This window comes from Lagenorhynchus albirostris, chromosome 11, assembly GCF_949774975.1.
Source record: "Lagenorhynchus albirostris chromosome 11, mLagAlb1.1, whole genome shotgun sequence".
Classification (NCBI taxonomy): Eukaryota; Metazoa; Chordata; class Mammalia; order Artiodactyla; family Delphinidae; genus Lagenorhynchus; species Lagenorhynchus albirostris.
Window position 1 is genome coordinate 4,509,324 of NC_083105.1, and position 12,880 is coordinate 4,522,203.

The 12,880-nt window shown below is 53.4% G+C and overlaps 1 protein-coding gene across 1 annotated transcript in view; it reads right to left on the reverse strand.

Moving 5' to 3' along the window:
* Nucleotides 1–1,634: 1,634 nt before the first annotated feature.
* Nucleotides 1,635–12,880, reverse strand: part of FBLN1 (fibulin 1) — a 78,883-nt gene continuing 67,637 nt past the window's right edge. The window contains exon 17 of the mRNA XM_060166897.1: nucleotides 1,635–1,981. Within this exon, the coding sequence (XP_060022880.1) occupies nucleotides 1,842–1,981 (140 nt within the window). The 3' untranslated portion in view covers nucleotides 1,635–1,841. The remainder of the gene's footprint in view (nucleotides 1,982–12,880) is intronic.

The window sequence follows — 12,880 nt, forward strand, 5'->3', positions numbered from 1 at the left end:
GGTGGAAAACCAGAACCCTTTGTGGCCTCCGCACTTCCTGCCCCTATAGTGAGGCTTCAATTCCTGTGATCAGACCCCAGGCACCCTCCCCTTCCCTGCCAAGACCCCAATTCACTGGCACTGAGAGCTGCTCAGATGTCCCCTGCACTCGCCTCATCCCTGGACCTGACTCCCAGGACTGTCCAGCCCCACACTGACTCTTCCCCTCCCCACCAGCTCCCGATGTGACAGGCTGGCCCAGGTCTGGCTTTGATGGACAAGTACCCCAAATGAGTGACCTCAGAGATGCTGGGAGTTCCCAAAGTTTCTACAGAGTTGGAGCACGACAGGCTTGAATGACCAGAACACCGGCCAGGCTGAAATCCCACGTGTGGGGCTGAGAGCTCAGCTAGCGCCAGGGACCAGGCTGCTGAGATGAGCTGGGCACGAATGAGATGCCTAAAAATATGGGATAAACCCGGGGCAGGATTCGGAGAACACACGTGCGTGGAAACGAAGGGCGTGGACGCTGAACTCCTGCGGGTCCCAGCGGGCCTCTGGGCATAGGCTGCTCCTGGCTCCACCATCCATGCTGAAGGTGGTGTCAGGATACCCCATAAATCCAGTCTCTTCTGACCCAGGGTTTCACAGAGGAATGGAGTTTGGAGTCTGATAGACTGAATTTGAATCCCTTCTTTATCTCTAAAAAGTTGTGTGACTTTGGGCAGTCGAGTTCCTCTCTCTGAGCCCAGTTTGCGTGTCTCTAAATCGGGCAAGACCACACCCCCCCGGCTGGGTTCCCAGGAGGAATAAACGAAGCACCAGTTCTAGAATGCACGGGGCGTCAGTGCATCTGGTGGTCTCTCCTTCCCACTGAAGAGAATCCTTATTTCTCCCCAGCAACTTCTAGAGGGGATCAGAGTGCCCACGACGGACCCCATCAGCAGAGGTCCGTGACGTGCCCGCTGGGCTGAGCGTGGGGCGTGGGGCATGGGGGGTGCTTGAGCCCCACTTCCTCGGGGGCGGGCAAGCCGTCAGAAATGATGTGAGTTGGAAGCTTTTCCAACACACGTGCTGGACCCCACCCAGAACCTTGGGAGGCAGGAGGGTTTTGAGAAGGCCTTGGGGAATATTCGCAGGCTCTTTGCTGGTCGGGATCCCCCCTCTTGAAAGACTCCCCTGCACAGGCCATCGGGAGGACCACAAAGCTGTTTATTTTCCCACCTATGATGGACGCAGGCTGCGGAAAACCCAGAGATGCCTTTGGTGACCATAGTGGAGCCACACACAAGCCTAACTGGCTCTGTCTTTACTGAGGGATTCTTCTGTTTCCAGAGAACTGTAATTTACCCTAGAAGTGCTCCCCAAGGCATTGTGGCACGCTGCTTCTGGGCAGAGTTTATCATACCTGCTCTTCTTTGGCAGCTGCGTCCCTAGAATTGGACATACAAAATCTGATTGGCGAAAAAAGCACCAAATGTCAAATTTCATAAAATCAGGGCAAGAACTGGTCTTCTCTTAGCATTTGGACTAGCTGCCCCCTGAAAACTGTCTTGTTTTCCCTTGGTCCTTAGCAACGCCCAGCCCAGGGGCAGAAAAAGGGAGCAAAATGTAACTTTCGCATTAAAAAATAAGCAAGGTTTTCAACCAAACAGTTAGGTAATTGGACTCATTATTTAAACACCAAAATACAAAAGATGGACTTATTCATCTGGCCCAGCTTAATACATGTCGGCCTAACACTACAAACAAATACATAAAATCAAGATATGTCTGGGTGGTACAAACAGGGACAGGGCGTTGTCATCGTCAGCAATGACTTGGCCTGGAGGCACAGGCTTGGCTGCGCTGTGAGCTGGCCCTCAGAACCAGTACTCAGAGACGAAGATGTGGACGTTGACGACATTTCGGTGGGACACCACGCCCCCGACCACGTAGTTCATCTCTAGCTTCAGGACAGCGTGAAATGGGCCCACAATGGGCCGCACCTGGCGCACAACACCTGGGGAGAGAGCAGAAGGTGTTCTGGGAGTTAGCAGGGACCGAAGGAACACGGAGATCTGGGAAATGATTTCCCTCCAGAAATTTCACAGCTAGAGGAGGACTTAGGCCTCATCAAGTCCCACCTGAACCAGATGCTTAGCATCTCCCTCCAAGTGGTCACTCCCGGGCTCTGCTGCCACCTCTAGGGATGAGTGACAGTGAGCTCACCACAACCTTTCCACTGTGTGCAGCTCAGAGTGTGAGGGAATCTGTGCGTGTGGGCTTTGGAGTCAGATGCCTTAGGGTCAACACCAGCTCCTGTTCTCTCTGAGCCCAGGTTCCCTCCTCTACCACCATCTACGTGACAGAGGATTTAAGAGTCTAGATAAAGGGCCTGGCATGGAGTAGATGCCCAGTAGACACCTGTCCCACTCCCTTCTACCCACTGTGCCCAGTTGTGACCCTTGGGAAGAAATAAAGCAGGTATGATCCTCTTCTCTCAATCCCTCCCATTGAGGATTGCAGTGGGGTCCCAGAAACGCTTTATCTGAGCAGAGAGGTCCCGATTCCCCATGGGACATACTCCTGGCTCCCTTGCTCTCCACACTTCTTTTCTGGAGGGTGACACCTAAGTTCATTGTTCCGTGTTCATGGTAACAAGTACGCAAGAGGCGGCTCAGGTCCAGCCCGAGCAGGGCAAGCAGAAATGGGACAGGTGGCAGAGTGGAGACAGGTGTCCATTCTGGGGAAGCAGAAGCCTGTGTGAAGCTGCTGGGGGTGGCGAGGAGTTCTGCCTGGACCAGATAGGGGCCAGGCAAAGGTCATGACCCAAGGCCTCCCCTGTCAAGGCTCAGAGTACAGGGCAGACAAGCTCAGCTCAGTCACAGTGGAAGAAGGAACAACCCCAGGCGTTCTGCAGACTTGCAGGGGAGCGGGGTTGGGTGGTACGAGTGGATTCCGTAAGTCTCCCCAGACCTGTGCCTGGAAGCTCCACGTCTCCAGGCCGGACCCTGCTGCCACTGCCTGGCCATGCAGCGCAACCCCAAGGCTCACGGAGAGAATATGCTCCTGCGCTCTGGGACCAGACAGATGGGGCTAAGGTGAGTGCTATCCACCTGCATGGACTTGGAGAGACCACCGTTCTCTCTGGGCCCCAGATTCCTCAGTGAGCATATGATGCCACCTGACCCTGTGCTTCTGCACTGTGTGATGCAGACACCCCAGCACAGCGTCTGCCAAGGTGTGAGCTCCAGGTGTGCAGGGCTACCTCCCCACCAGACCAGCGGGCTCAGTGCTTCATTTCCACTTGAGTTCATGCATTTCCTCAACTGGTACCAGACACTGTTCCCGGTGACACCGAGAAAATGAAAAGAATCCTGGCTTCAAAGCTGGTGGCAGATCTAGATGAGTGCCGTGCTCTGATAGGAGTCTGCACGTTGTCCAGCAGGGGCAAAGATGGAGGTGAGCATGGCTAGGGGATCAGGAAAGGCTTCCTGGAGGAGGTGGCCCTCCCTGCAGATCTTCAGCGCCTGGCACAGAGCAGGTGCCACCCATAGCTGTTGACATTTAGGAAAGGTCACTCCTCCATCATACCCGCTCTGATATTAGGACTTCCCCAAAGTCACGTGGCGCAGGGGTGTGCTGGAGCGGCCAGCCCTCTACTTGTGCCTCATGACAATCTCCATGGCCGATCTCAAGCCACCAACATGACGTCACACAAGGCAGGGTGGGAAAGAGCGCTCAGTGCCCGTACACCACTGCAGGGATGCCCGCAGAGAACACCCTGGAGCCTGCAGCTCCTCCACCACGTGCTGAGAAAGAGCCGCTGACTGTTTGCTGCATCCAACCACGGATTCCAAGCTGGTCTCTACAAACAGCCCTGCCGCAGACCTGGGAGATGTGCACATGGGGCAGAGCAGTCAGGCCCCTGACATCCGTCCCGCGAGGAGCGAAGGCTCCAGGGAGACCGAAGTGTCCCTAAGGCCTTCTGCACCAGCGGTCAGTTCCCAGTCAGGACCACCAAGTTCATGCTCAGAAGGGGAATTTGGGCACGCCATCCCCCCTTTCACTCCCTGAGCTTGAGTTTCAAAAGTGAAATGCCCAGCAGCAGGGCGGAATTCCAAGCTATTCTAAGCAAACAAGGGCTTTAGCTCTGATGGAGAGATAAGCACAGGCTTCTGCGGGCTGTCAGCACCCTTTCTCTGCCCCTACTTGGTGATGACATGGCAGCTCTGTCCTGTTTGAACGCCCATGAACATCTTCAGCTCCCGGCTAAAGATGCGGGCTTGTCACCACCCTCAGTACGACCGGGCCACTCCCACTTGCCCTTCCCTGGGCACTGGCTGGACCTGGGTCAGCGTGGCCCCTGTGGGGGGCGCGGCCCCAAGCTCTCCTGCCTCCTCAGTAGCCCCATCAGTGTCACCCTCTTCTCTCCCCAGGCCTGAGACCACCACGGGCGCCCACCAGCCTCAGTGGCCTGGGTTACCTGCCGACGGCATCCATCCCAGGGGCGGTGCTCAGAGGGGCTCGGGGGGGCTTGAAGGAGAGGGGTGAGAGGCTGCGCGAGCCTGACAACTATTTTAGGACAGAGAGCAACGGAGGTGGAGGGAACGCTTCTGCAAGCTATGATCCGATATATATTTATTTCTGTATATTATTATTATATTAAATATCATATAATTAATATATGATATAGAAATATATAATTTGATTATTATTAATACAAAATATATATTATAACCATATATAAAAATATAAGTGAGCTTATTTATAATTGATCAAAATCTAATTTATATATAAATACTATTACAATGTATAGTATTTATTTTATATTTATATAATCTTTTGCATATATCCATATATTTTATATAGATGTTTATATAATTTATATTACTATTATATAAAATACAATTTATATATTAATATATAAATATGTATTATTATAAATGTGTATATGTAAAATGTAAATATTACAAAATAATTACATCACACACACGCACATTTAAATGAAGATTCCTGGCTGCGTGTGGGAGCTCTGGTAGCATCAACAGTTCAGACCCACAGAAGTTTCTGGGCCCACCTGTGTGTGCCGGGCACCGGGCTAAGGAGCTAGTGTAGAGAACATGAGGGGCTGTCCTTGGTGGGCTCAGCCTGGGGACAGAGAGGAAAGAGAAGGTGCTGATGCAGGGAGCTGGGCTCGAGGACAGGGTCATTCTAGCTGGATTATAAGACTGCAGTTCTTCAGGACAAAGGGTTGGAGTCCAACCGACCTCAGTCAGTAGCATGACCCCAGGTTAGTTATCCAACCTTTCTGAGTCCTCATTTCCTCTCCCGTGAAACAAGGATTAAACACAGCAACCTTCAGGGACTTCCCCAGCAGTCCAGTGGTTAGGACTCCGGCTTCCATTGCCAAGGGCACGGGTTTGATCCCTGGTTGGGGAACTAAGATCCCATGTGCCACACGGTGCGGCCAAAAAACGAAAAACAATAGCCAACTTCAGAATCAGAAACAAAACCATCCCAAGGCCATCCTGCCGCTTCTCCCTCAGAAGTGACTGCTGGATGTCACGAAGCTTCCCAACGTTCAAATGTGATCTGATTTTCAGTTAAAATAGAGCTGAATTCTTACATGATTGAACAATATGGCAAGAGTTGAATATTTTTATTGGATTGACTTAAAAATTTATGAGAAAGGAAAGCTCTGAATGTGTAGAAAATGTACCTAAATATGTCGTGTTAGGGCACTTCACGAGGTTTAGTTTCTACGATGGCCGAAGACCAGAACTGCATGCTGTCGGCTGCTTGTTCCAACTGTAAACAGCTAAGAGACAAATGAAACACTGAAGGAAGCAAAGGGCTGTTCTGATGAAAAGGGTGTTGAGAAGGGGCTGAATACAGATACAGGGCACATTCAGGGCCTGGATTTTCTCAGGATCTTTGCATTTAACAAAAGAAATGATTAAGGTGGAAGAAATAGGTGTGCCGCAAGGGTTAAAGAAATCGTCGTAGGCGTGTACACAGCAGATGCTGAGGAATGTGCCTCCCTTCCCACTCCTCCAGAATCAGCTTCTCTGTCCCTCTCCTCTGACCTGAGGTCCACATTGAATCTCCAACTCTATCTATAACCTTAGTCAGCCCTAGTTTCCCAGGCTACCCACGCCCACTCAGTAGACCTGACCGCTTCTTCTTCAGCCTAGCCACACTTCCTGGGGGCTCTGATTGGGTGAACACGCTCCCTTCATTCCCAGGTTATTTCAAGCCTGAGTTCCACCTCCTTGTCTTCATCTTCACTGAACCTAGACTTTCTCTTGATATCACTTCTTTCTTCACAGCTTTCCTACCCATCCATCCATCCGCCCATCCATCCATCCATCATCCACCCACCCACCCATCCATCCATCCATCCACCCACCCATCCATCCACCCATCCATCCACCCACCCATCCATCCATCCATCCATCCATCCATCCATCCATCCATCCACCCATCCATCCATCCATCCACCCATCTATCCATCCACCCATGCATACACCCATCCACCCACCCATCTACCCACCCATCCGCCCACCCATCCGCCCACCCATCCATCCATCCATCCATCCATCCATCCACCCACCCACCCATCCATCCACCCACCCATCCACCCATCCATCCATCCATCCATCCATCCATTCAATAGGGGCCATTCTGCACGGGGGAGGTTTAAGGAAGATTCTACAGAGGAGCTGACTTCAAATCAGATTTTGAAGAGTAAGTAGGAGCTAAGGACATGTGCAAAGGCCAAAAGTATGAAGGTTCGGGTCAGCTCTGGGAACAGTGTTAATCTTGGGGAAGATAGATGGATGAGGCTGAGAAGGTGGTAAAGGGCTTCTCCAGGGACCTCACACCTCGTCAGGCTCACAGAACCCAGAACCCAGGTCAGCAGTTTCCTGACTTCCTCCCCAACGCCGATTCTAGACCAGTGTTCTTTCAGAACTACCAACAACGTTCCCAGTGCAGGGAAACAAGAGAGGGAAGAAGAGAAACCCTTGCTGCCCATATGTGGCATCACAAACATTAGAAACTGGACCTCCACCAGGGGTCTGATTCTACAGAGATATAGCTGGCATCTGCTATGTGCCAGGCACTGGGGACCAGCTAGACTGCCTGTGTCCTCTTTCCTGAAGCCTCCGCAGCCCCACTCTGTGTCTCCCTCGGCTGTAGCCCTGCATCTGCCCAGTGCAGGGAATATTCACAGTCGGCTCCCCCTTCCCAGGCAGGGTCTGCATCATACTCGTCTCTGTCTCACTGTCCCCAGCCCAGGGCCTGGGGCAGGACACAGCAGGAGCGCCATTAAGGTTACTGAGTGAAATGAAGGCAGAGGAAGAAAGAAGGAGAGAGAAAAGAGAAGGAGAGAGGAAAGAAGGGACACCAGTCCTTGAGGGCCCCTCAAAACTGTCCTGAAGGAAAGGGGGCCACTGAAGGCTCCGAGTGAGAGCAACTTTATGTGCAATGACCATTCCAGCAGCAAAATGCAGGACAAAGGGAGAGCTGCCTTTCCATCGCGCCTGCCTTGTCCATCTTACCTGCTGGAGTATTTACCTCCCTACCTTTCAAGAGCCCCAGGAAAAAAAAAAGGCCATGATGCTGAGTTCAACTGTGTTAATCTTCCAAATCCTCATCCTTGGCATTTCTGCTTCGGGTCTCAGACACTGCTGGTATTCCTCGGCGTGTCTGTGCCTCTTAAAGATATAATTAAGCCTTTTTTTCCCTTTGAAAAATGTAGGTCCCCTCAGGCACTTCATCTTCATGTCTCGTCTCTGCTTTGTAAATTGCAGCTGATGTGCGGGGGATGCAGAAGCCTGAACACGGAGCACGAGAGTCCAGTGGGAGACCTCCGTCACCTCTCGGGGACTGTGGTCTGGATTCCAGGCCCCTGAAGCCATCTCCAAGCTTCTGCTGCTTGACTGAGGTTGCAACTGATTGTCTCCCCATTGTTTATAAGGAGGAAGACCAGCCACGGAGTGTCTCACCAGCATGAGACACTGATCTATAAAGAGACCCGGAGTCACAGCTTAGGTTCCTATGCTGGTTCCTTAGCGACCAGCCGTGTGACCTTGTACGAGTCACCGTCTTTCTGAAGTTCAGCCTCCAACTCCCAAGTCCTGTGATTCTACAACCGACCAAGTGAAATGGCGTGAACAGAGTTGTCAAAGAGTATCTTGACAAAAAGGATGATCAATCTAGAGACTGCATGATATCTCATGCCAGTGGAAATTGTGCTTTTCAAAAGACAGAGATTCCAGTTAGAAAAGGAAGAGGGAAGAAAGCCACATGTCGGGACTTCCCTGTTGGTGCAGTGGTTAAGAATCCACCTGCCAACGCAGGGGACACGGGTTGGAGCCCTGGTCCGGGAGGATCCCACGTGCCGCGGAGCAACTAAGCCCGTGCACCACAACTACTGAGCCTGCGCTCTAGAGCCCGTGAGCCACGACTACTGGAGCCCGCGTGCCACGACTACTGAAGCCCCGCGCCTAGAGCCCGTGCTCTGCAACAAGAGAAGCCACCACAATGAGAAGCCCGCGCACCACAACAAAGAGTAGCCCCCACTCGCCACAACTAGAGAAAGCCTGCGTGCAGCAACGAAGACCCAAAGCAGCCAATAAATAAATTTATTAAAAAAAAAAGAAAGCCACATGTCCACATCATAAAAGAATAAGAAGTGATCACTACCTGAAATCAGGTTATAGAGTCATTTTTCTTCTTGGTTATCACAGTCTCCCCACTGCAGTGTGAGGCCAGAGGCCAATGGCACTGTCTTTCCTGGTCACGCTTGTATCTCTCGTTCTTGAACATAGTAGGTCCTTGGTTCTACTATGGACCGGACACACAGGAGGCACTCGGTACATGAATTGCTAAATGAATGAATGAACTAAAGATCAAAGTGCTAAGCACAATTTATAAAGTTGAAAGTTACCACCCAGAAATGAAAGTGTCGGAAAGAAATGAACAATAGTCAAAAGTCACTGGCTTTTCAGGCGTTGACCGCATGGTCTCACTGTCTGGCCCTGGTGGCCACCACACAGAGCCACGAGCAGGGGGAAGGTGATGAGTGGGCCTGTGTGGACAAGGTGCTGGAACCCAGGAGTTCAGGAGGCCCAGGTGGTCTCGCCAAACACTAACACGATGGGCGACTGGAAAGGAGCAAACCATCACCCAGATCTCGGGAAATCTGCCTTGATAGGAATAACGTCTCTGCAGGCTAGCATTAACAGCACAGACCAAAGGCAAAGAGGAAAAATCAGGAACACGAGGAAATGCGGTCCCTACTTCTAAAGCAAACAGTCTAGAGTACTGATGGGCTTGGAAGGAGGTCCACAGCAGGGGAGGGAAACAGAAACGGAGGGGCCCCACGTGTCCACTGCTCCATCCTGTTCTCCCCACGCTGCTAGTGGGGAAGAATCATCGCCTTCCTTCCACTGGGGACGAGAATGAGGTTCCGGGGGCTGTATGTCCCGGATCACACAGCCCTCAGGGCACGGCGTCCATCCGGCCAGGACTGACCCCGAGCCCAGCTCTCTCCGCCCCACGGCATCTGCTCTCTCCTCACGGTGTGACGTGGTATGGAGGAAACTTTACTGCTGAGTCATCGCTATAGGGCAAAAATGGCAGAAAGGAACTAGAGGGTAATCACATCACTCACTGGCAGGGAAGGAATGGAGTTCCTGACACCCTGTCTTCTCTTCTTGCCCTGAAAAACGCTCAGGTAGGAGCTTAGAAGGAGGGGGACAGGTGTCTGGGCCACATATTCAAATACCAAATGGCACCCAACGTGCCTCAGCAGAACTTATCCTCCCGATTTCTTGATTATGACAAATGCGCTTTCTCCACGGGTCTCCTGTGAGCTAAACCGGACAGTTTGGACAGCTGTAAGCAACTAAGAGTCAACCCCCAGGCTCCACGTTTCCCCAGAGGAGAAATAGAAGAAATGTCAGCTCCGCCCTGAACTTTTCAGACTCCTTCCGGGACGCGGGTCCAAACATTTCCAGGGCGCGTGGTCGGTATGGTCCCCACCCCCATCCACTATCTCCTCTCCCTCATCTCAGCTACACTCGTTGGGGCCTCGTGGTCCGAGGTTCCAGGAAGAGCAAAGGAGGTTCCGGTGGTGAAGTGAGTTCTGAACCTCAGGGTACCAGCAACAGCAAAGCAGGTCCCGAACCCAGATCCCTGCCTGCTGCCCTTTCCACCAAGCCACATGCCCTCGCCAGAGGAAGAGGAGGCCTGGGCAGTTTTCCAGAAGGGATTTACCGTCTGATGCACTTGCTTTTACCAACTTGGCCAAAACTGTGACTGTGATGGGAAGGGTGAGAAACCCTTTCCTCTTCCTCTGTGTGTCTCCCCGCCTGGATCAGCCCCTACCCACGTGCCCGCTGGGGTCCCTCCCTGGCCCAGTCCCAAGCTCATCAGCTCACTCACATCTCTCCAGATGCCCCCAGATGGGCAACTGGAACTCCCCCCCTTCCCCCAAACCCGATGCCCTTCCCCCAGGCCCCTGGGCCTGGCACTTGGAGTCCACAGGCCTCTTGCCCCAAGGCCAGAACTCTTCTCGACCGGCCGCCCAGCCCCTGGCCCACAGCAGGTGAGGCGCCCCTTGATTAGGCCCCGCCTCCCTGTCCAGCCTGGTTTCTCAGCACTGGCCGTACCCCGGCCACGCCAGACCCCTCGCAGACCCCCAAGATGAGCAAAAGCCACGAGAGGGCAGGAAGAGCAGGGGTCTGGCCAGCTCGGCCTGACTTAGACTGCAGAGAGACGGGTCCCCCCTCTGCTTTGCAGGCATTGAGGCTGTGCTACCTCCTTCTCCAGAGGCGATTAGGCCCCGAGGGATTAAGAGGCCCGCCTGGCTGGTGAGTGCAGCCTGGGGGCCCCGAGCCCCCCCTGCTGCCGGGCTGCGCGGGTGCTGGGGTTACAGACAGTGAGAGCAGCGCCGGTCTGTGTCCTCACGGAGCTCTGGGCCCCCGGGGAGGCAGACACAGATGACGGGGCGTAGAGGCCGGTAAAGGTCAGCAAAGCTGCTTTGGCAGCGCTAAAGGGAAGCGCTCCGCTGGGACCCGCGACGGCGCCCGTGCGCGCGTCACCAAGGACTTTGACCTGGAGCTCGATTCTGAAGGACAGAAACAGGCCTCGGGGAGGGGCTCAGGTGGAGGATTTCTGCTCTCAGTTTCCCAAGTGGGTGAGAATTAGGGGGGAGGGGTGAGCAAGGAGGCCAGCAGGTGGGCAGTGGCTTGGTGGCCCCGAGGAGCTGAGACCCTTTCCTGGAGTGATGGGGTCACTGCCAGACCTCAGAAGGAGGGGACATGCTGAGGTTTGGGGAGAACCATCCCTTTTTCTCCTTTCCTTCCCAAGAGGCACTAAGAATGAGCCCATTCAGGACACAGAGGGCTTCCTGCTGGCAGGGCGGCAGCCCGAAACACCCAAGCCTTCAGTTCCCTTTATCCCTGGCCAAGGCTCCACAGAGGCTCTTCCGGCACTGGATCCTCATTTGACCAGCCAGTGACTGAACACTTGTTATGCAGTGACTCTGTGTACTGTGTTCACGGCTACCAGGGATGCAGAGAAATTTCAGGACGGGGGTAGACCTCAAAGAGGAGGACTCTGCCTGCAGGTTCAAGGTCACAGAGGATGGTCACGGCAGCAGGAACCCCACACCGAGTTCCAACACGCTGTGTGCATGCCTCAGTCACGCCCCCTGAGCCTGGAACTCCCTCCGTGCCTCAGTTTCCTCACCTGGAGAATGGGGCCATCACCCACAGGCTTAAGTGACACAATACGTGTGTACAACATGCTGGAAGAGTGCCTGGCACATGGCAGGGGCCCAGGAGGGCTTGCTGTTAAGACAAAACTGTGATAATCGGGACCCAATACTTGGGGTCCTCAAGCCGCAGGCCCGGATTGGACGTTCCATCTGGAAACACCCAACTCCGAGGCCACAGGAAGCATTCTCCATGACAGTGGTTGACGGTGGGTGTCTGGGTCCTCTGTGTGTATATGGTTGTCAGGTGAGGCCGTCGGAAGATTCATATCATCGTCAGACTCTTTTTTTCTCATTTTGCACAACATGCCTCTGCTGCTGTTTGACTGAAAACACTTCATTTTCTTAAAAAAAAGAATAATTTATGAATGTGCCGGTGATATCAAAGGCTTTTCAAAAGGTGCATAACAGCAGCAGTAAGAGGGTCACAAATCATTCTGGACGCAGCCGATCCCCAGGAGAACCTCGGGAAATGCTAAGAGGCTGCTCTGGACTCACTTTAACCCCTTGGTTACTCTGGAAGTGAGCAGGCGAGTGTGACCCTGCAGCCTGCTGGGTGCCGGGCCCGGGTTACCTCCTAGTGGGTGTGTTGTGTGTGTGCATGCGTGCGTGTGCAAGAAAGAAAGACGAACAGGGTGACGGGGGCATGGCACAAATGATCCCCTCGCAGGCTCTTGCCTCTAGGAGTTCACAATCGGTGGAAGAGAAGAGTCAAGCAGAAACTCACAATGTCATGCCCACCACACCCTTCCTGCTGGCACCAGCGTTTCCCTGCTGCCACGCACGGCAGATCTTCTAGAAGGAGTCCCCAGAGCCACCTCCAGCACTCCCACTCCGCTGTCTCTCCCCTTGACCCCACTGCACTGAGACAGCCTTGTCAAGGTCACCGTCAGCTGGGGCGATACTGAATCCGATGGTGAATCCTTGGTCCTCATCTGACCAGACTCACCATCGTTGACACGGCTCACTGCGCCTCCTCCTGGAAAGGCCTCCTCCTCCAGGCTGGCCTCCTCTCCTGATCTCCCCGACCTCTGAGCACAGGAGGCTGCAGCGCCTGGTCTCTGGCCTCCTCTCTCCTCCGTCTACACTCAATTCCTTGGCAAGCTTGTCTGGCCTTGGGGCCCCAACTAC